The sequence below is a fragment of the Oryzias latipes genome, chromosome 9 (assembly GCF_002234675.1).
Source record: "Oryzias latipes chromosome 9, ASM223467v1".
Lineage (NCBI taxonomy): Eukaryota > Metazoa > Chordata > Actinopteri > Beloniformes > Adrianichthyidae > Oryzias > Oryzias latipes.
The window spans coordinates 18,467,543-18,491,869 of NC_019867.2; the positions used below are offsets into that span (position 1 = coordinate 18,467,543).

Genomic DNA, 24,327 nt, shown 5'->3' on the forward strand with positions numbered 1-24,327 from the left:
CTTATTTTGTAAGGTCTTGTTTTTTTACACACATTCAGCACAAAACAGGGATATCTAGAAGTCAATTCATGTGCCACATAGGCAAATATTACAAAGATACACAAATGAAATGGCATTCAGCACCTTGCAACAACTTTGAAAAATACTCTGCAAATATTTTTTGCGACCACAATGACAGCTTACTTTTTCGTACAATGCCCTCTGAGAGCTGGTACTTTTTTTTTTAATCAGACTTTTTAAAATATTTTTACGTCATCCACTAAAATCTGTGAAGCATTTGTCTTCTTTTTTCAGACACATATCAATCTAGAGATTAGGTCATATGAACTGCAATCCTGAAAGGGCAAATTAAAGAGATCTTAAAGCAATTTGTTAAATTTGGTACGGAAGACAATATATTTTCAAAACTCTGAGGTGTGGGATTCAATTAGGAAACTGAAAATTAAGAAAAATAGGATAATCATAAGAATTTGTTTTTAAAGTCCCACTCCAATCATCTTATTATTCATTTTTAATGCAATTTCAGTGGTCCTTTAATTATGAATTTGCTTTTTTTTTTGTCAAACAAACAAATAAAAATAACTGTTGCTGTCAGGACATATACAGAGTAGCATCAGTTGATTAGAAATTTGTTTCTGAGTTGTGGGCGGGACTATTGGCACAGAGCAACCCCGCCCCTGTCCCATTCCCCGTTACTGCTGAGAGCTCTCTATTTGCACACTCTACCGCTGCTTTACTGCCCCTCACATCCCCTACCTAACATTACCTGTGCAACAAAAATGATGAGCAATGTTGGAGCTATGAAGGTACAATTTTGAGCCAGGTGTCAGCTCAGACAAGGTAAACAAAGACCTACATGGATCTAGTCGCCTACAGGTGGATGCATCTCAGATAGGCGCAAAGCACGGAGCTTGTGGCCCGCCCAGCATATTTTCTGTCACAAATACAAAAAAAAAATCATACAAAAAAAACATTTTTTTATAAAGATTATATAATTTATTTTTTATTTTTTGTCTTCTCCTGATTTACAACAATTTAAATAAAGAAATACTCAGAAATACAATATTGAACTTAATGTTCTTGAGACTTGTTTTCCATCATCAGTAAACTGCCACAAGAACATGCTAAACAGAAAAACTCAATTTTTTTAATGGAGTGGGTCTTTAAAACAATAAACATGACTATGACTGTTAAACTATAATTACACAGTGTTGGTATGCTGAAAATGTGTCCATAGATTTAATTTTATTTGATTCTTCTTCTTGAATTATTTTTTAAGGGGCAGGCTTTAATAAGCCAAGCGTCTGCCTCCTCCCTTTCCATTTTCATTTGTGTTTATATTATTATGATTATTACTATTATTGTTATTACTATCATGTTGACTAAACGTTATCATTTAGATGTTAGAAATAAACTTTAATAAATAAAAAACAAAAGAAATGGGTAACTATTCGTTTACTACAGAAGATGGCGCTGTTGTCCCAGATTCAAGCAGCTGCTTTAATTTTTTTTAAGGAAGAAGAAAAAAGGGTTTCACGAGAGCTCCCCCGGTTTATTCCTCTCAAAGGAGGGATTGCTGTCACAGAACCTGGCAACTTCAACTCTCATACAGCCCCAATCTGTAAACAAGCGAAGGACCCGGTGCTGTGAGCTAAAGCTGACCGAAGTAACGTCCTCCTCTGTACGTGTTTTATGTTTGACACCGGGTTAAAACCTATAGCAACATAATTCACTTCTGCGACAACACATGTCATGAACGACGTACTGAGTAAACGTGTTTAGCTAGTTATTAACTCCACTTAGCACGAGTCTGAGCTAACCCGCTATGTAACCCTGACTCTGTCAATCGTTACCTGCAAACCAAAATGAAGAAAGTCGTGTTTGAAATGTTAACTCTCTTTGAGAAATACCTTAAATTGTGTTATTACTGAGCCCGTGAAGGGTGTCTGTACGCCGGCCTGTCGGTCGCCAGAAGTAGAGGAGGTGCTTGGTCGTAACTGAGCTGGTGAAGCAGTAAAAACTGCAGCGAGAACCCAACCTTTTAAGGCTGCTCCCCTGAATCAGCTGTCACATTCTAGCCTCTCAGTACTGCATAACCCCAGGATCAAAGTTGGCGCCACAAAATAAAACGTCTTTACCTTTTTTATTTCTTTTTGTATTTCAGGTCAGCCCATCTGTATCTTCAATTTCCTTTTTCAGTCCATAATAATGCCAGCGACCTGACCCATGGAACCTCCCAGTGGCTGCTTAAGTCAACCTTTTCTGGATCTAGATCATGAATGACAAACTGGTCTTCCTTGGACTGCTGTATTTCGTCCAGGGCATCCCCTATGGTCTCCAGTCCTCTCTGCTTCCTCTCTATCTGCGTGGAGCTGGTCACTCCCTTACCCGCATAGGGTTCACCAAGATCCTCTACTTTCCTTGGGTACTCAAGGTACTGTGGGCCCCTTTGGTGGACCGGGTCGGCACCAAGCGTCGGTGGGTGGTGGCGACGGTGTGTGGCCTTGCTCTGACATGCCTCAGCAGTGCTGCTCTGGCCCCAGAGGCACATATCTGGGGGGTAGCTGGAACCCTTTTGGCAATGAACACCCTAGCGTCTGTTCAGGACATTGCTGTAGACGGAGCTGCTGTGGGGCTGCTGAAAGGACGTGGGGAGTTGGGGTTGGGTAATACAGCGCAAGTTGTAGGCTATAAAGCTGGGTCAGTGTTCGCAGGAGGCGGACTACTGGCTGTGATCGATGTGGCTGGATGGAGCTGGATGTTTGTGCTGCTGACGTTTGTATACTCAGGGATGGCCCTGTTTGTGTGGGGGACCCCAGTTCTGGACCATGAGACGGTTCGGGGCCAGCAGGCGGATGGCACCAAGAGAGGAGGGCAAGGAGGTGAAGCCTTGAGGCCATGGAGGATTTGGAGGAAACTGCTGGCGGTTCCTGGGACACCGTGGACAGTCCTGTATGTGCTCACCTACAAACTAGGTAGGTCCAAACCATACGCACAAACCTTTCACACACTTTTGAGATTGCGATTAAAAATAAACTTTTGAGTACTAGGTGCATTGTTTATGCAATTTTTATTAACTTTTTACAATAAAGGCGTGACTACTTTTCTTTAGGTCTTTAGCTGTTCTTTTGTCATCTTATTTGTTTTTTCAGTTAAAGTTTTACAAATGCAAAAAAAAGCAGCTGTGTGTTTTATACATATAACAGGTAAAATCATTTTTAAATGAAACTAAAATTATTTTCAAAAATGTGCACTTTAAAGTCCCAGCATTGGATAGGTTTTAGATGTAGTAAAAAGTGATTGCTCGTTACGATGACAGAAGTCCTCAAATATACAATGTCCAAGAAACACGTTTAAATTAAAAATAGAACTTTAGATGTTCTGACTAGCAGATTCCAGAGTCAAAGATGTGCAGAAAGGTTTAAAAAAAAATGGTTTATTCATACAGCTGTCTCATGAAATGTGTCATCATGCATTCATTTCCATTTGCATATGCAAACTGAAATCGTATCGCTAATTTGTTATAGCAGTCAAGGAAATTGAAATATGTTCTATTCATCCACGCATTTGTTAGTATTTGTAATGTTTGGAGGCTAGAATGAAATACCAGAGATTCTTTAGAATTGCCTTTCATTCTGCCATATTTTAATCCTGTGTTGGCCGGAGTTCACCACTAGATGTCTCTGTTGGTGTTTCTGCAAAGACTAAAGGGAATTTTTTAGACAAAGTTGAGGTTTGAGGGGAAGATATTGTCTAAATGAAGTTTTTTGGTTGTTGTTGTGTTATCAAGCAGGGTCAGTGTTTAAATTGAAAAACTCGTGATAATTACTCGTTTTAAAATGTATAATGTAACATCATTTCACTTTTTTTTTTTAAATTAAAAGTCCAGATTCGGCCATAATAAGTCTATGCATTCAGTTTGAATGCATTCCAGATCTAAAGAGCAGGTTAACTAGGTTTAGAATAGTCAGTCCTGTATGTGTGGGAGTGAGAGTTGATATGTCCAGAGTTTGGTGTTTGGCAGCAGAAGGGGATTATGTAAGGATTAGAGCGTCTTTGTGTCTGTGTCATTCTGAAGCTGAAATGGAAGACGGCGTATCCTGCTGATGTGCGTTTACGTGGATATCTGTATGTGGGTGGTGGGAATATAATTGTCTCCTCGCATTTGCACAGCCTTTGCTTGTGCATCTATGTGCACGCCTTTTGTTTTGTTTTTTTAACTGTTTGTTGGTGAGCTTGTGTTTTTGAGAGAGTGTAAAGGGTGGCTCAGTAATCGGATAAAATCCGGCAGACGACACTACTAGACTAAATATGAAGGCTGGCTGGACCCTCTAATCTGTCTAGGGAGCCCCCCCCCTCCAACAAACACTCTCTCTGACACACATACACACACACATATATAAACGTCCCTATTGGCTAATGCTCACAATTACAACAATAATTACTCTGAATGGCACGATTTAACAGTTATATCACTTGTTAGCATTTGCTGTTGTAGTAATTGCAGTATTGTAGTATTTTCTACCTTTGCAGAAAAAAAAGGAGCAACGGTCGTCTCATATTTTAGATTGGGCCTTAATATGCCAGCATAACTGTCTGTGTGAGACAGTATTGTTTTTGTTTCAGAGCTACGTTAGTGTGAGACTGGTAATCTGCCGTCTGAACCCCCCATTTTTCCCACTCACACAAATGCACCGTCTCCTCTATCCCCAATGCACTCCGAGCAGAGCTTCACCCACCGTGACCCGTGTGCCATCTGAGGCCGATGAAGGGAGGGGTGGGAAGGAGGCAGGAGAAATGGAAAAAAAGGAAAAGGATGCAAACAACGGAGGTTATATTGATGGTTTCATTATCATGGAAAAGGTTACCTGCTATAATATTTGTGTGAATATCTTACCACATTCTTGTATGTGTGTTTTTAAAAATGGTCCAATAAAAAAATATTAGTTTTGCCATATTTTAGTGAATGACAGTTGAATTTACCTCACCTCTAGAAAATTACTCTTTACTGTTATAAGACAAGAAAGCCATGGAGCAGGTTAGTGTTTATGGATGGTTAAACCATGGTGACTCCTGGATGAATTTGACAAATTTAAGGTATTTATTAAAAAAATGTAACTTAAAATTTAATTTTAACCCAGAACCCAGATCCATTTTTTCTTAAAGGAAAATTATCTGGGATATGCCACAGACCAAGTGGACCACAGAACACATTTGGGATGTTTTTCAGGGTTTTTATGGGTTAAATCTAAGTGAAATCTGCATCAGAGAACATGCAAAGGTCAAATAAATCCCAATTATCTACTAAATGTGCTATTTTAAAGAAGAGTAAAGATCCAAGAGATTGAGTGCATTGAAAAAAACAAAAAAACTTACCTTGTAAGTACCTAAAATGTGTACAAATCTGCTTGTTAAATGAAACAGTACTACATCATAAATGGTTCCAGTTTATGGAACTTAACAGGTGGAGGGAAATTAATAGGAATTATTTATAACAAGAAGATATTTCTGTCAGGACTGCATTTATTTTATTCAGCAGTTTGACAAGAAGATGTTGGAAAGATGAGATGAATGTACTGAATCACTTGGTGTCCTAAAAGTGATATTAAGGGAAAAAACAGGAGTATTGAAATTAATTTTTAAATCTTTTTATTCACAAGTGATTAAGTTATAAATCTTTACTTAAACATTTTTTATTCACGCATAAATTATAAATTATATAATAAGTTATATATTATATACCTTTGTTCTTGAAAATGTTTTTAAGCATTGGCTAGTTGCATAAATTGTGTTAAAAAGTTGGATGCTAAAGTTTCATTATTTTCCTTTAAAAAAATACCTTGTTGACATTTGAGGAGACCAGAAAAAGGCCCTAAAGAATCTATTTGGGTTGGTCAGCATCAGTCTGGAATCACGACTTTCCATACAAGCTTTAAATGCACTGGACAATGCAAAGCTGCATAAATTCATCATATTTCCCTAGGAAAAGTTGGTTAATTTAAAAATGTGTATACGTAAATATCTTAATGCATACCTAATGATCACAAATGCATGGATGTATTGAGCCCTGCTCAAACATTAGATATATATTAGTCTGCATTCATCTATTGTGCAAAGTGATTATGTCATTCTGAAGGCTGACTGTGTCCTCAGTGATCTCTGCTGCTCTGTCAGCTCTTTTGTTTAAGCCACAATGTCAGGCTTTCACCTCACTGTCCTCGTTGACCTCTCACCTTTTTCTTAAGCTTGTCCTTCTGCCATCTCACTCTGTGCTTCTGCTATCCTCCTGCTGCACACACGTACACACAAGTCACACCACCTTGGAATGATTTACGCTTTCAAGTAGCACTTCAAATCTACAGCTTAGTAGAAAATATAATAAGTTTCACTAATGCTGGGCGTCTACTGCCTTTCATTTCCTGACTCTAATAGGTGCATGGAAATACATTAAAACCCCCCTTTGGTGCAAAGGTCTATTGTGACACAGCATTCTGCTGTGGCGCTGTAATGATTTCTCCAGTTGCTCGCTCCAGACCACTGTGCTAAGCATGTAGCTGAGAGGATCGAGACGTTTGTGCAAATGTCCGTCGATGTTTTACCATCTGCTGAACATAGGTGTGTAGGGACGTTGTTTGACTTTACATAAAAGGTAGCAGAAGGGAAGGGCTATGCACTGTGGCACACTGCATTCCAACTAGAAGGTCCTGGTTCACCTCCCAGCTGGGACCTCCCTGTGTGGAGTTTGCATGTTCTCCTTGTGCACACGTGGGTACAAAAACATGCTTCACAGGTTGATCGATTACTCTAAATTGTCTCCAGGTGTGACTGTGAGTGTGTATGGGTGTGTGATTGTGTAACCTTGCGATGGGCTGGCGACCTGCCCAGGGTCTACCCCACCTTCGCCCAACAGTAGCCAAGTTGGGCTCTGGCACCCCATGACCCCGAAAGGTAAGATAACGCAGGTTTAGAAAATGCATGGATGATAGCAGAAGGGGAGAGGAAAATCAAATTCATCTTTTTTTTTTTATAATATATAGAAATTAAGTTGTTTTTGGTTTGGTGACTGCATGTCTCCTAATAAGTTCCATTTGATGTTGTGTGCAGTACTTGATTGTCATAACTTCTACATTTGCATCTTCCTCACTTTATTCTTATATCTATACTCATTTTGTTTTCCTCAGTCATACTGTCTATTTCTTTAACCATCTGGTGGATTCTGGTCATTTATTCATTAATTCATCTTCTAAACCTGTTTTTTCCCTTTCGGGGTCATGGGGCTGCCAGAGCCTATCCCAGCCACTGGTGGTCGAAGGCAGGAGACATCCTGGACAGGTCGCCAGGGCCACACTCACATTCACACCTATGGAAACGTTAGAGTTACCAGTTAAACCTATGAAGCATGTTTTTGGATGGTGGGAGGAAGCCAGAGTCCCTGGAGAAAACCCACGCATGCACATGCAAGAGAACATGCAAACTCCACACAGAAAGGTTCCCCCCATTGTGTCAGGTGGGGGAGGTTGACGAAGGACCCAAAATGCAGAGACGGGAGGCAGGTGGTTCCAAGTAAAGGGGGTTTTAATTCTACAAACATAAACGCTGCTGAGCAGGGAAAAACAAACAAAACCAACTCCGTGGTAACTAGGTAGATGAGGAATCAGACGGTTTGGACCAGCACAAGAGGAAGACAGAGACAAGACTTAAATATAAACAGAACTGACAAGACACAGGTGAAAATGATCAGGAGAGATTGGGACCAGGGAAGTAAAACTCAAAACTAATGCATACATGAAACCTACAAAATAAAACAGGAAACAGAACTCAAATAATGACGGAATAAAAACTAGGCAAAAATCCCAAACCATGACACATTGGTGTTCTGTTTCAGGTCCCCCAGCTGAGACTTGAACCGAGGACTTCCTTGCTGTGAGACAATAGCGCTAAACACTGCGCAGCCCAGATTCTGGTCACTTAAATTAAAAATATTAGACTAAATAGATCAAGTTAATGAAGAAGTCTGAAGACTGAAACATCTGTTCTTTTTTTCTTTTTCACAGTGCAGGCAACAACACAAAATGACAAGACAGATAAAAATGCTCTCAGTATTTCCTAAATTGTTTAATGGTTAGTCATCAACTCTGATCAATAACAAATTGGGTTTACAAACAACTGCCTGGAGATTTCATTTAGTGCAGCTACCACATGCAGATTTTCTTTTAAATAAAAAGATATTTATTAACTATGGCAAAGAAATAGATTAAAATGCCACTATGACATTCATTTTAGGTATGTGTGAATTTTTTCTTTAAAAAAAAGAATTAAACAACCCAAACTAATAAAAATCCTTTCATTTTTGCATTTCTGAGTATTTCAAACTGTAGCAAAAGACGCTTGGTTTGAATGAATGAGCCGTTGTGATGTCACTAAAGCCCAGTAGCGCGTTGCGCAAGCTGCCTGATCTGCCCCTCCCAGTGTGCACAAGCTCAGGTGGGGAGAAGAGAAGATGGTACACTGCTGCGTTCCCCGCACTTATTTTAAGTGCGTCCAAGGCTGGATTTTGTCGTTTGCCACACGTATTTTAAACTAAACTTAAAGTCCTAAACTTAACCCTACCTCTGGCTCTGCACATATTTGGAAAATTACGTGTGACTATTGGCTTTCTTTATGGCATTTAATTTCATTTGCTGTTCAAGTGAATTCAACAATCTGCATGTGCTAGCATCAAATCCATTCTGAGCCACCACAAGTGCTGCTTGCTGCAGCAATGTAGAAAGATTACAATGTAATTATAATTAAAGGGCAGGGTTTGGTGCACACACTTGTTTTTGTCCTTGTGAATGTTTTTCAAAGTGTTGATTTGGAACCAAAAATATGTCACTTTTCTCAGTTTCTTTATCGGCAAAGATGAACTTAGTTAATAGACACTGTCAGTGTGTGTCTTTTGTGCCCCCCACTTGTGTTAAGCTCTTCACTCATGCTATCATCATCATATAGGGGGGGACTACTCAGCTCAGCGCAGAGGCTTCAGATAAACATTTTAAGACATTTAGGTTGTGGGATTTTGGTTTACAACTTAACTTCATAATCAGCATTAAAACGCCACTGAGAACGTTTATTAAAAAAATTGTCATAAGGGGACTTTAAACACACCAAAAACTTGATTTTTTTTTAAAGTGGGTCTTTAACACTAGAGTAAATAAGCAATGCTTTGCTTGTGTAACAAGTCTCCCAGTGATTACCTGGTGACCTAACCTTTCTGCAATTACATTTTAAATGGGCTTCAGTCTGGAAGTTAAAGAAATAGCCACTGGGCAATCTCAATTCAGGGAAACATTATCACAGACAGAATAGATTTGTTCTCCTTTGTAGACAGTAGAAATAATCTTCCATACTGCTACATGTGCTGATGAGCCCCCAAACCCACCTTGGCAAATGAGGTCATTTGGGAAACAATTTGTGGTTTTGTTTATTTTCAATTTCTAGATTTTTCGTATCAAAAGTTGGAAAATATTCTGTATTTTGCTAGCACACATGACAGGAAAGCCAGGAAAGACATGTTAACTTCTTGTTAAATTATTGAAATTAGAAATAATTAACAAAGTCATTAGTTCAGTTTTGTGCATTAGCTGCATCTGTTTTAGGTGTAATAATATCTTATATGAATGATAGTAGTGCCTCTCCTTGAAGGTTAAAATGAGGTGACAGCTTTAGCGCATAAACTGTATGATGCATTTACGATTATGACGAGAAAGACCTTTGTTGTTAGCAGTGGTGTCAGTTTGTGACTCCCTTGCGTTTTTTTCTCGTATTTTATTAAAAGATGAAGCATAGCACATTTGTCTCCCAGCAGCCAGAGATCTTTATGTTTGGCTAAATTAGTTTATATGACACACAGTCAGTCCTGTTTATGTTTGGCATCTGATCTTCTCCAGCAGTGAAACACGAGCGGCAGAAGTGAGGGACAAATGTTTGCAGCGCAGAAAACCCACATGTCCTCCACTTTTCTGCAAGGTTGTCACACCACTGTTACAGCAGTGACAATCTAATTCTGCCGCTGCTCTTCCCATCACTGGGAGCTTCTCTGCTTTCTCTTATGGTTTTTTCTTCCTCACTCTGTTTCATCTGTCTTTTTACCCTCCACTTCTATTTTTGTTTGTCTCCTGGCTGGCTGAGTGTGTGACTCGTCTGCTGTGTTGTGTCGTCTTTGACAGCAGTCTGGGAGCCGAGCTGTCACTCACCCGGCTCCTCAGTCCCACTATCTTTTTGAAGTCGGTCTCCATTAATATAATAATACCGTGTAGTCGGCGCCACTGAATGCGGTGAATGTTTTACTGTAATGTTCAGCAGAACACTCCACACCGCTCAGAGAAAGTCTCCCTGCCTGACAGAAACTTCAGTTTTTACCGAAACGCCTTTGTGAGGTCTGTTTCATCCGTGGAAGTTTTCTGTTTTCCGTCGTGTCTTCGTTTTTGTGCTTTAGGAAAAGTGCCAAGCCCCTGTCTGATAAAAGTGATTGAGAGGGTTCTTTTGCTTGTCAAGCATCTATTATTGACACTTAACGGGAATAGGCCAAGGTGTGCCGGAGAGTTTGCTCTGTCTGATGGTGCCGTCGTCATCTCAGGGAAGCAGGTTTTTAGGGGCTCCTGCTAAACTTCCTCGTCATACTTCTTTGTCACGATAATAGATATGTATTCAGGAATGATCTGATATTTTGAAGGTTTAAAAGTAGATTTTTTAAGTCATTGGCATAAAGCACTTTTGTTTATTTTACTTTACAAAATGGGATTCAAATTTTAGCAGAAGATGTAATCACATTTGTCTTGTCCTATTTTTATTTTATCGTTTGTTTACTTTAAAAACTGTTTTTCTTACCTTTTTCTGTTGTTTTTTCCTTCTTTGTCCCATGTTGCAGGTGAGCAGGGAGCAGTTACCATGTTTCCTCTCTTCCTGCTGGATCATCACATGACGGCAAGAGAGCTTGGCTTCTGGAATGGGGTGATCTCAATGGGCTTCTCCATCTGTGGGTCTTCTCTGGGAGGTCTACTTCTTGCACAGTTCAGGTAGTCTTGATGCAAAACTAATAAACCAACAGATACATTTTGAAAAAGGGTCAAAATGTGATTAAAAAAAGAGGGCAATTATCTGTGGACATTTGGAGCCGTAGCTTAATAATGCCTAAGTTTGCTTTTACCTCCTAGGACTGTTGGTTTGGGGACAAAAAAACTGAGTGTAGGATTATATATGCATGGTCTTGTCCTGTCCGGCATGTTTGGTTGTCTGTCCAGGATGTGATTTATTTAAGATCGACTCCAATCATCTTTTGATCTGTATTAAAAGCATTCCCAGGGGTCTTTTAGGATGTATTCAGACTGCGAAAAAAAGATCTCTTCACTCATTGGTCAGGAATTACGAGGGCGTGGCTAAGCAACTAGTGGCAAAAATTATTGAAGTCCTACACTTTTAGTTCATTCAAACTTTGCTCAGAAATTTTGAACGTCTATATGAAAGTCAGTCAATGGAAATAGTTTCTGCAGAGCAGCAGGAGTTCATTACAAATTCACCTCTGAGTTGTGGTCGGGACTCTTAGTGCAAAGCAACCCCGCCCCCCTTCCCTCCCCGTTTCAGAGCAGCACATGGATTTTGTGGCCCACCCAGCATATTTTCTACGTCACAAATGAGCACTTTTTCAAACAGCATTTTTCATCTGCTCCTGATTCACAACAACCTGAATAAAGAAATATCTAGAAAGGCTATTTAAAGCTCAAGTTTCCTTATATATGTCATCATAAGGAAAAATGAAAACACCAAAAACATTTTTTTTTTTAAGTGGGTCTTTAAACAGCACGATGCAAGTATGGCTCTGTGTTATCGAAAACAAATCTATTAAAGACAGAAATATAATGATGCATGCACAAAAGTACACCTAAATCTAAAATATTGCAAGACAAAATGCCATATTTACAAACCTTCTAGGCCAAAACAATCCCTTTGGTTCTTTACTGTTTTTTGACACTCACACATTTATGCACAGAGGAACGGCTGTCCAGTAGGCTGTTGTCCCACCTCTAAAAGCTCTGTTGGAAGGTCTATCCTCTCCACCATCAGAAACGGCTGACTGGTCAGCGAGTGACCCCTTTAGGACGACCATTGGCAACCTGAGAACGTAGCCATTCTTATCTGGGCTTGGCCCATGTGAGGTGGCAGCCAGGCAGGTTTTTCTTTCTCACACACACACACACACACACACACAAACCTCAGCATCTCTTGAGAGTGTGTGTTATGAAAGACCATCATTGAGAAGGAAGGTTAAGGAGCAGCAAAGAGAAGAATGTCTTTAGCATGTGAATGGTGCTGGGTTGGTTTTCCAGTCAGGCAGGTAAGGAGAAGCCAGAAGTCAAGAGAAGAGGCGGATGGAAGTGTAAGCACAAACGATTTAACAAAAAAAAAAAAGTTTAGTGTAGAGTCCGATTAAAATGCAGGTAAGTTGATGTTGGTCATTAAAAGTCTGTTAAATTATAAATCTTGTGGCAGGCGTCTTCTCCCTCACAACCTTTTTTACACATAAATAATTACATGCAAAAAGGCATAAACAAACACACAGTCTCTTGAGTGGCAGGTATCCTCTGAGTGATTGGCATTGTTAATCCCTGTTGTCACACAATAGTGTCAGCACAAGCATGTGTGGATGTGTGTTTGGATGTATGTTAATAGTCATTAATTATCGTCTTCATGCTGGGGTTCTCCTTAGGTTATTGATTACGTCACTAACCGAACCCACAGGGGGATGATATTCTTGTTCTGACAGCGAATCAATTAGTCTCTGGTGACTTGTTTACTAATGAATATGCACGTTTAAATGTTGGTGCACGTCCCTGTGTGTTCTTTCAAATGCTGCAGTGTCACCCAGGAGTTTGTCATCACACATCATTGAAATAATATCTGATACTTACCTTGTTTGCTGGTCTCTCTTCCCCCCCCCCCCCCCCCCTCCAGCATTGGGGCTCTGATGCGACGTGTGTTTGTGCTGCGAACCATCAGCATGGTCTTCCAAAGCTCTCTACTCACCGTGCTAGAGCCATCACCACTCATGAAAGGTCAGAAAGGATCCAAAGATGTCCGTAACCTGAATATTTATGTTATTTTTTGGAGCAAATCTTATTGGTAGCTCACACAGGAAACATTTTACTGAAAGAAGAAGAAGAAAATCAGGTAAATATTGATGGACAGAACAGACATGTGAGGCCAACAGTTTAAACTATTTTTTTATTGGTTACATGAAATCTCCTAAAACTAAAGGCTTTCCCCATCCTGCTCTAAAAACCACTAGAGCTTTGAGGCTTAGTCCAACAAAAACTATAGCAAATGTTAGTGTTCAAAATTAGGCAAAGTTTATTTTTTAAACAAATTGCACTTTTCTTAAAAACCAATAGTACAACAGTGGGATGGGTGCATGCTGGTGCAGTGGTTAGCCTTCTTGCCTCACAGTGACAAGACCCTGGTTAAAATCCAGGCTGGGATGTTTCTATGTGGAGTTTTTGTGTTTTCCCATGAATGCTTAGATTTTCTGCGGGGACTCTGGCTTCCTCCCACAATCCAAAGACAAGCTTCTTTGGTAAATTGGTGATTCTAAATTCTAAATGGGTGTGGGGGTGAGGCCCTGCAGCAGACTAGCAAGCTGTTCAGGGTAAACCCAACAGCTTCACCCAACAGTTTGAGTTAGCTCTAGCAGCCCAAAAAGGAACTTAGCGGTTCTGAAAATGGATGGATGGACAATGTGGTCATTTGATAAAAAGTGAGACAACTTGTTTAAAAGACAACAGCTGACACTGATTCAGACTCTAGAAACTAGGGCTGCACGATATGAGGAAAACTCACGATATTTGGGATATTAGTTATCAATATTGCGATACATGAACAAATAGCAAAACAACCAGAAACATCCATTCCATTTCACTGCAACAGTTTAATTTAAATAAGAGTCAACATACCTTTAATTAATTGAATGAAACTAGTCTACATGGGCGGCACACATCTAGCAAAAAAGGACGATTTATTGTGCAGGCCTACTAGAAACCATCACATTTTTGCCAAGATGTACATGAAAGCTTCATTTTATAAATTTAAATCAAAAACTATTTTTGCCAAAAGGATGTCTGTTTGGATCAACATTGAAGCAAATTTGTTGGGAACAAAAAGCTTTCAAAATTGTGGAATGAATTTACCACAGATCTTATATTTTGCAATACTGTTTAAGGAAGGGCAACCTTTTTAATTTGACATAGAGTTGATTAAACCCATTACCTACCGTGTCTTTACGACTTTGTGGACTGGCAGGCATTAGACGATACTAATGAACTCTTCTTAGGTTCAGTATATGAGAAAAATGCACAGTATTTCTGCTGTGGAGTGTGAGTAAAGGGTGCTGTGGGGATTCACAGACAGGACAGCATTCAGTTTCATCTGACACACCAGATTGCGTTGCAAAGCCCGTCTTGCAAGCTACGGGATTCACTTCCGCATTATTCATTTCTGTAAGAAATGCCTGTTCTTCCATCAAACGTGTCAAAAGTATGAGCTGAAGCTCTTCCACTCAAACCCCAGAACAAAGGTTTCCGAAAGAAGAAACTCCAAAACAGAGAAACATTCACTTTCAGATGTTCAATATTACATGATAACATTCCACTTCCCACTCTATCAGTCTGATCCGGCGGTGTTGTCTGTGTGACTCCACCAGACTGGCGTTGCTGACTGAAGAGTCTTATTCTGCAAAAAACTCTGGCAGCTGGAGTGAATAATTCAGTGTTTGTGGGAGCAGTGACAGATAGGCTGTGTGGTTCCTCTGTGTCACCCCCACCTCCCCAACACTGCTCTGCCACTTCCCCTCAGAGGATAACTCATTGTGTTTTGGGGGGTAGTGGCACTTCAGCTTACCTTTTCTTGCTGTTTTAGTCTTTCTGCTTTGACTTGATCAGTAAGTCGACAGAGCACCACAGAGTTTTTCTGTGTCGCTGCTGGTTCTCTGTTGTTGGATGGAGATGTTTTATGATGTTTTATCGACATGTATGTCTCTACTCAGGTATGGCAGTCCTGAGCATGAGTGTTCAACACTTCCTAGGTGGACTGATCACCACTCTCACCTTCACTACCATGATGCATTGCACTCAGAGGGCAGAGGAAAGCATTCAGGTAATAGTTACTACTGTGGTACAACAATATTATTTCTTGTCACTCTGCTTTTTTGTGTGGAGAGTGTAGATCCCCAGCATGTAGATCACCACACCAGCTTGCACCTGTTGGGTTTCACTATCGGTGTCCTCTCGGCACAGGGGAGCTCTAAACGTTTTCTTTTCTGCTCTAACTTTTTCCATCCTCTCTCGTTTTCTCCACTTTAGCGTAACTCCCTTTGTCCCCGTTGTAATTGGGGCATCTTTGCCTGGAGGTGATCGTTGTTCACACAGCCATTAAGATGTCATTCAGTCAATCTCTGAAGGTGACAAATTATCATTTAAATTGCCGTGAGTGTTAATGTACAGAAGAGAGGCAAAAACATCAACAGGCTTCATCTCATGTATCAGGGTTCCTTCTCGGAATAATACACAGTAAAGGGGAATGATCACAATGGTCCATTCATTCAAGATGTTCCTATGGCATATATTCTTTTCACTTTACTGCATTTGCTTTTTAGTGAATGATGGATATATGCGCACACAGGACAGAAGCATTAGCTCGCCTGCGCGCTGTGTGTGTATATATATATACATATATATATTTATATGCGTGTTAATGAAAGTAATGTTATCCAGGGGCAGAAAGCTGATAGTGTGAGTGCTTGTTAATGATCCCTGGGAGAAAGAGAAAAAACTGCTCAGAATAAAGACACTCCATTTAGATTTGGTCTCACAGGCTTTTGTAGTTTGTTGCGTCTGATATTTTTTTTCTGTGCTTGTATGTAGTTTGAACGCTGATGGATCCCCAAGGAAATAAACATAACCGTGTTGGTTTGTTTGGGGCCACCCAAGATTGAAATATGTCCATATAGAAGCATAATTAATTAGGGCGGTGTGGGTTGCAAGTGTGCTTCTTAGTATCCTAGAGAATGGCTCATGAGCTCAAAGGCAGAGGAAGGAAGTTCAGAGAGATTAGGTAATCTGCCCTTCTCTTTCTCCCTCTGTTTCTTTCACTCCATCTTGAAAGCTGTAAGGCAGGGATCAGATACTCCTCTACATCTGGCCTTTTGCCATCATTTCAGGCTGAAGTCTCACGCTTCCTCTTTCAGACCTGTGTTTTTTCCACTGTCCTTGTCCTCTGTGGAGCATTTTTCCTTTAAATGTTGAATTACACATCTTTTCCCTTTTTCTCTGTCTCTTGTGACTAATTGTAGTCTGCGAAAGCTTAAAGCTAGTCTGCTCGAGTTTCCTTCTGTACTGTACACAGTGTTGCTTTTTCCTTTTGCTAAATCAAACACCCTTATTTACTTTCTTATCTCTCACTTCTCCCACCTTTCTTCTCTATTCTTTCATTTTTCTCCACCCCCTTCTTCTATTTTCCTTCATGTAACTCTTGGCTGCCGTTCTTCTTTCAGGCCACCCACTACAGCTTTCTAGCGACTCTAGAGGTGCTGGGGAAGCTGATGTTCGGAGCGCTGGCTGGAGGCCTGGTGGACTGGTTCGGGTTCCAAGTAGCTTTTCTGTTCTTTCTCAGCCTCTCTGCAGGGACAGCTCTTCATGTGTGGACAGCTACTTTCACCGGGGCTCTTCGAGAGCACCAGCTGAAAGAACAGCCCAAATAAAACCATACTGGAAAGGTTCTGATCCAATGCAGAAGATGATGCATAACAATTGTATTTTAAACTTGACTGTGAGAACTTCAAGAAGAAAACAGGATTCTTAAATCTCAATTTAGTTTTTTTTGTGGTTTTATTGCCAAATTGGGTTTAACATAATAGTTTTCATTTAAATAAGTCTTAATAACGTTTTGAATTTTCTTTGTAGGTTAGCATTAGTATTTTAATAATAGCTATTTAGCCACAAAAAATCCAACCACAAGAGCAAAATTTAGCTAATTTTGTGTTTTTTTGCATCCTAGTAATTATGAAAGAACACAATTCAAAGGCCTCTTAAATACTATATACAGCTTAAGTAACCTGAGCTTGAAAGATCAAAGTTAAGTGACTCCAGTTTAGTAGAAGTCTACAAAAAAGGGAATAGGGAAAAAGGATGTGTTCCTATTATGGGAGAGGGTTCAAGCATTTGATGATAGTTTTTCCATATTATGGTTGTTAGAATTTTAGTTCTCTTTTATTAAAACATAGCATACTTTTTTCAAAGTAGCACAACAAAAGCACAAAGAATGGCCACTAAAGTCAACATTCACTTTTTGACTCTAAAAAAACATAAATATCCAAGAATCAGTAAAGTCAAAGCAATTTTTTAAATGTTCAATACCACTTTAATATCATTATAAGCCATTAATGAGTGATACCATTGTCCAGGTGAATACTCGATTCTGATTGGCTGCTGGGTGTGGATTAAAAAGTGATATACCACTGTGATAACCGCACAGCTAAAAAAGAAGTTCCGGTCACATAGCATGAATGTTCTATATCACTGTGCTGGCTTCTTTAAAACAATGAAACATCTGACATGACGCTTTATTTATAACATCATGACGATCGCTTTCCTTTGCCGCTGCAGTCGAGATCGGAGGTTGGTGCATGTTGTCACGGTAACACGACTCTCGCGCTCCACCACACCACGCAACAAATAGTCAGCTTTTTGTGAAAAAAGCGATCCAAACCAAAGCAATAAGAAGAACTAAAGTACTGAAGTACTAAAAACTGGTTAAATATTATTTTGTAAGTGACCATGGTATAAGCGGGTCAATGGCCTTTCTAGTGTGCGCTATCAGCATTAAGTCACTTTGTGGAAGCAAAAAGTTGCTTCCACATAGTGCGTTCATTTCTGATAATGCACACTTCGTCGGCCATTAACCCTTACATCGCCCCTCTTCCCTGTTCATTATTTTTTCCATGTTTTCCACACTTAAATGTTTCCTATCATCAAACAGATTTAAATATCAGTCAAAGAAAATACAAGTAACAATAAAATGTGATAACTTGCTATGAGTCTCTCACAGCGCTGTGGAGGACTTTTAGCCTACTCATCTTTGCACGATTGTTGTAATTCAGCAAAATTGGAGGGTTTTCGAGCATGGACTGCCTTTTTAAGGTCACGCCACAGTACTCATTAGGATATTTTATAAGGAAGTGTCACATATGTTCTTTTTCTGAAATCCAGTGTTACTTTTATGCCAGAGATAATGGGATGCAGACCTTCCAAAAGGTTCAACTTTTGTCTCATCAGACCACAGAGTATTATTACAATAGTCTTGGGGATTATCAAGATGTCTTTTGGCAAAATTGATGTGAGCTTTAATGTTCTTTTTGCTCAGCAGTGGTTTTCGTCCTGGAATTCTACCGTGCAGGTCATTTTTACCCAGCGTCTTTCTGATGCTGGAGTCATGAACACTGACCTTAACAGAGTTGAGTGAGGCCTGCAGTTCTTTGGATGTTGTTTTGGGATCTTTTTTGACCTCTTGGACGAGTCTTCCCCGAACTCTTTGGGTAATTTTCCTCGGCTGGCCACTCCTGGAAAGGTTCAATACTGTTTCATCCTTACTCCATTTGTGTATAACGGCTCTCACTGTGCTTCGCTGGAGTCCCAGAGCTTTTGAAATGACTTCATAACCTTTTCCACTCGTTAGATCTCTATTACTTTCGTTCTCATTTGTTCCTGAATGTCTTTAGACCTTGGCATGATGTCTAGGTTTTGAGGATCTACTTTGCCTTATCAGGCAGGTCTTATTTAAGTGATTGCTTGATTGTAGACAGGTGTGGCAGCATCAGGGTTGGGTGTGGCCAGAGGATTTGAAGTCAGGTTTGATAACCCACAGTTAAGTTAGGTTTTACCAGAAGGGACAATCAGTTATTCACACAGGGCAATAAAGGTTTTTTATTTTTTTTCCCTTTAAAAATAAAAACAATTATTTTTAAAACTGCATTTTTTTGTTACTTGTGTTGTCTTTGACTCATATTTAAATGTGTTTGATGATGGGAAACCTTTAAGTGTGGAGAACATGGAAAAAAGAATACATCTTGATTACGGGAACAAACTTCCTCACACCACTGTAGCCAAAAGCTTTTTTGCTACACTTTTTGTTGTATCTGTGTAGAAGTTAGTCAGTCTTTCATGTTTTATGGTTTACAGTTCAAAAATGTAAATCTCTGTTACCTCTTTTCTCTGGATGGTACGTTGGAAATGCACAGAATGCACAGTAAATGAACCAAACGAAATAATTGTTTCTCAGCTGTGATTAAAAATTATTATTCCAATCAGTAGGTTTGCATTTGCTGAGGCTTTGTCTGTAAAGGAAAGCGTTTATGAAGTTCAGCAGTTGCATAAAGAGCACTCATGGAAGTAGTGAACTGCTTATTGCAGGAGTCAAATAATCATTTCTGTAAGTGGACAGAGTGGCAAAGTGATTCTCCGCCTTACATAGTGCATGGTGCCATCTTTTCTTTGTTTGTCTCATTAAAAAAAATGAAAACGTCCATATACAGTCACACTAGATAATACTGTAGTTCTTTTATACATGAAAAAAACTAAAGATGTAAAATTACAAAATATTTAGCCAAACCATATGGTAATTATTTATCCCAGAAGAAAGTTCTTCCAGCAGTTTTAAATACAAATAGAAGCACTTTTTTTTATTTAGAAGAATGTATAGATCGAATTTAAGTCTTACATTTTTTCACTATGCAGGTTCAAGCCAGCAATTGTGCTGGTATGCCAAAATGATTTAAATAAAGGCATTTCAATAGGTTCAACTAATTCAAACAGCTGGGCTTTTCATCTATTCAAATAATCGGTAGCAAATAAGTCCATGTTACAAAATTGCCAAGCACATCCTGGTCTCAGCTGGTATGTTGCCTGAGATGTTGAGAAAATAAAGCTGTTCAATGAAACTTTGAGTCTGTTTTTATTGGTGGTTCTTACTTTTAATCTCTAGATTCCACTGCGGTTTCTGCCTGTGTGCTATAGTGGGGTTAAGGTATGTTAGCATGGTATGTTACTGACTGGAAATTAAGAAAACATTTCCATTTCAGTTTACCAGTCTGGTGAGAAGCAAATAAGTATTTATTCAACCACCAATTATGCAAGTTCTAATACTTACTTATATTATGTTTATCAACTAATAGAGACAGAATGGCGGAAAGAATCCAGAAATCACAGTTTAGGATTAACAAAAAAATGTATAACAGGTAAATATCTTGGTAAAATAAGTATTTGGTAATTTACAAACAAGTAATATTTCTGGCTCTTACATACTTGTAACCTCTTTAAAGACCCACTCCATTGAAAAGTGTATTTTAGGTGTTTAACAGCATTTTTCTGATGATGAAGATCATACAGGAAAGAAAAGTATTTCTCTGTTCACTTGATTGTGAATCAGGAGCAGATATAAAAATGCAGTTGGAAAAAGGCTGGATAGTCAATATTGCTCACCAGTTTCATTACAGTTTAATCTGTAATGTTGGGTGGGGTTGTGAGGGGCTGTAAGCTAGCGGGAGAGAACTAAACAAAGGGATGATGGTAAAAGAGGAAAGGCTTACTCTGTGTTTTTGGTCCCTCTCACAACTCAGGCGAATTTCTTATAAACTTCTGTTTTCTAAGACTATGTCTTAGAAAAGAACAACACAGGTTTTTAAGTTTTGCCTAAAAACAGCTTAATCATATTTAAAAGACCACTGGAAAAACGTTTATAACAGATCAAAAGATATGCAGTATGGGGCTATCAGAGGGTCCTCTGTTCTCCACTTTTTACCTGTATTTATGAAACCTGTTGGAACTTTTTTAGTATAAAAAACACGTCCACACCCTGTAACAGTCACACTCCAAACTCCACTAAGGCCAAGACAAAAGAGCTTGGGCAGCAGTGGCTCAGGCGGTTGAGCATGTCGGCCAATGATCGAAGGGTTGGCCACTCGATCCCCCTCGCCCTCCCTGCCTCCAGCGTGGCTCCACTGGTGTGTAAATGCATATGAATGTGACTGTGCTAGTGATGCGCTGAAGGCACGTACTGGCAGCCACGCCGCTGTCAGTCTGCCCCAGGGCAGCTGCAGCTACATCAGTAGTTTACCTTCACCAAGTATGAATTAGTAGTAAATGAATAATGGACAGATTGTAAATTCTATTCAATTCAATTTTATTTGTATAGCCACTATTTCACAACAACAGTCATCTCGATGGGCTTCGAAAGTGCTTTGAGCATCTGGAAAAGCACAGAGAAATCCAATCCATTATTATTATTTTTGAATTATTAAACAAGACTGTAGACATAAAAGCAGGTTATGCTAGTTCCCACGGTAAGTTTGAGGCTAAGGAAGCGGATAACCTCAGCTTTCGGTTCCAAAAATAGAGTTATGTTTTATTGTGTTTTGCCGAGTTATTTTTTCCTACTATGTTTAAGTCTCTGCACCATGAGTGAGAGGGAGGGATAGGATGATGAATTAATATAGCACCGTCAAGTGCAGTACTGACAATGTTGGAAAATTGGTAAATGAATGGACGGGTTTGGTGTAAATTGTTTCTTTCTTTTTATTGTTATAAAAAAATAAGTATATCTACCGGCTCAAACTTAGACATATGAGAGTTCAAGAATTACAATAAATTCAGATGGAAAAAAGATTAATTGAATTGGAGTAATATGACATTTAGTTTGAAAAATATGTAAATTTGAGTTGTATAAACACAAATTAAGTTTTATAAACGTAACAAAATTAGGTTGAATAAATTTAACTCAATTACTTGTTACCAATGGCAGTATTTCATTTAAGTTGTAAAAATTGGATAAGTTTTATATATATATATAAATATATATATATATATATATATATATATATATATATATATATATATGTATGCGTCACAAGGAAAATGAAAATAAGATCAGAAACTCGCGCGTTTACTTTGTCTGTTCTTTTTCTACAAGCAGAAACTCTTTCATTTGATTATGCAGCCGTATTACTTTTTTGATGGGCGTATAATCTTCCTATGCTGTCATTAAAATCTCCGACTCCGTCTCACTGAAGTATAGCGGTCTCTTTTTCTCCATGCGTTTCCATGGTGACTCCGGAAATCGGTGATCCATTGAGAATGTCTTTATGTACTTGCAGTGCACGCGCATTACCCCGCGTTACCAAGTCGAGCGTAATTACGCTGACTCATATCCGGTCTTTTGGAACCGACATACCCAGAGTAAGCAAGTTCAGGTGGATTTCAGCCAGAGTTCAGGATTAAAGTTAGGCTAGTTTAAACATGCTTCCTGGAATAATACCCCCCTGTACCAGATTGGGGAGACGATGCAATCTTCTGGATCTTTTTTCCCCCAAGTTGGCACTCTAGGTTGAGTGCCAACTTTTATTTATTTTACGATGAAATACTTTTACTTAAAAGCTTATGCTTTTGTGGAAAAAGTTGCATACGTCGTTTTGATCCAGCAGAAATAGATAAGAGTGAGCAGATCGGCAGAACCACGCTGTGGAGGAACTGTTTATGATGGGGCCACCCTGCCTGCCACCACACTAGTGAGTGATAGATTTAATGTTGAAGACACATGTCAGCACTACATTTTATTGTAATGGGAACTGCATCCAAAATGGGGAAAAAAATCCCTTTATCTGCCTTTCATGTTGTCACATAACAGAGCTTGTAAGTGCACGTTTTTTTTTAATTTGACACTGCATTGTGCAAAGTGTATTGTTCATCTGCACGTGAATTCCTTAACTGTCACAACCCTAGTCTCTTTATGTACTTTATATGAAAGGGTGAATATTTGTTGTCCTTTGTTTTTCTAAGCAGATATTCAGTTACATTAACAATTGGGCCGGGGCACAAGTCTGGTCACATCACCAACTTTATACCCATTTCACATGGGAGGGAAAGGCAGGAGAACAGGCCTGCTCATTCACCCACTGCCAAGTCTGATCAACTAATCACAATGTTGTAAGACACACAACAATGATGCAGAGATAATAAGGCAGATTTCATGAGTATCCAAGAACGGGGTGAGTTCACTGACAGTTGTTGAGCATCTATTTCCTGGTAGAGTTGCGTCTAGAGATAGAGGTTGGGAGGCAGGCAGAAAATGCAACATGTTTTAATCTCAGCAAACAAAGGTGTTGTATCGTTTTTTTTCCCTCCTCTTTTGTCTTTAAGTACCTCGGGGGAAAGAGAGGTGTTGGCTTTTTGTGCTTCTTTTGTCCAGAGGCTGACGGAATGGCCTCCTGGGAAACCTAAGTGAGCAGGTGGAGGAATGATCAGCAGCATCGAGTGTCACAGGGTTTCCTCCAGTGGTGATTACTTTTTGTTTGAAAAATGGAAGACACGGAGACCTCTCTTTCTTCAGTACAGTACGTGTTTCTTCTTATTTTCTCATCTCTTTGTTCTTTTTGTCCTCTGCTTTTATGACAGAACCGCATAGTCAAATGAAAACTCCTTTGGGTTTTGTGCTTTAGTCTCTGAGAGACTAGTTGAAAAAAATAACTAATTTGAGATTTTTTTTCTTTTTGGGTTAGGTAAGGAGAAATATAAGTATATGTTCTGATCACGTTCAATGTTTTTTTTTTATCTAACAATGTTTGATAATACTGTCACCTACATTACGGGCTGTTTTCAGTGAAGAATGTCAGTGCTCAACCTATTGAAGTTAGCTTCAATAAAGCGGTAGAGTTGCTTTTCTTAATAGTTAAAATGGTTTTCATTTTCAGTGAGGAGCATTTCTAGTGGAAGTTCTTTAGGAATATCCCAAGAAGAGGAAAAGCTGTGGAATTCTATAGAAATGCTGGTGAAACTGGTGAACGTGGATTATCACTTCTGATTTTATTAAACCAAAATGTAACTTTTTTGTAATAGACATGATAATATTTTATGTTCAAATTATACTTTCCTTAACAACAACAGCTCAGTTTTCCTCCTTAAACTTCATTTCCAGTCTTGTGTGCATCTTAGTTTCTTTTACTCATTTTGGATGTCTCCAGGGTTGTCTACTAAGTTTGCCTGCTGTAATTTTAAACAAATATTATATATTTAAAAAAATAAATCTTATCCATGTTTCTGTGTACAGAACAGATGATAGGTTCCAACTGCTAATGATAACTCATTTGCAGGAGTGCCAGCTTAAAGAAATGTTGTTTCTATAGACTGTTGTGGTGAACTTTTCTAGCATTCAGTGCAACAATAAAGGTGAGAATTAATTTAAAATCCATGATTG

General features: G+C 39.1%; 1 protein-coding gene across 2 annotated transcripts in view; it reads left to right on the forward strand.

The window, feature by feature from the left end:
• The first annotated feature begins 1,499 nt into the window (after positions 1-1,499).
• The window catches only part of mfsd3 (major facilitator superfamily domain containing 3), a 34,608-nt gene continuing 11,780 nt past the window's right edge, over positions 1,500-24,327 (forward strand). Inside the window, exons 1-6 of one of the 2 annotated variants that reach the window (XM_004072693.4) lie at positions 1,521-1,681; positions 2,165-2,975; positions 10,910-11,057; positions 12,991-13,091; positions 15,074-15,183; positions 16,580-20,020. In XM_004072693.4, coding sequence (XP_004072741.1) covers positions 2,276-2,975; positions 10,910-11,057; positions 12,991-13,091; positions 15,074-15,183; positions 16,580-16,786 — 1,266 coding nt within the window. In that variant the 5' untranslated portion in view covers positions 1,521-1,681; positions 2,165-2,275 and the 3' untranslated portion in view covers positions 16,787-20,020. Of the gene's footprint in view, positions 1,682-2,164; positions 2,976-10,909; positions 11,058-12,990; positions 13,092-15,073; positions 15,184-16,579; positions 20,021-24,327 lie in introns of those variants that run through there. The other variant, XM_023958587.1, reaches the window with a different exon arrangement.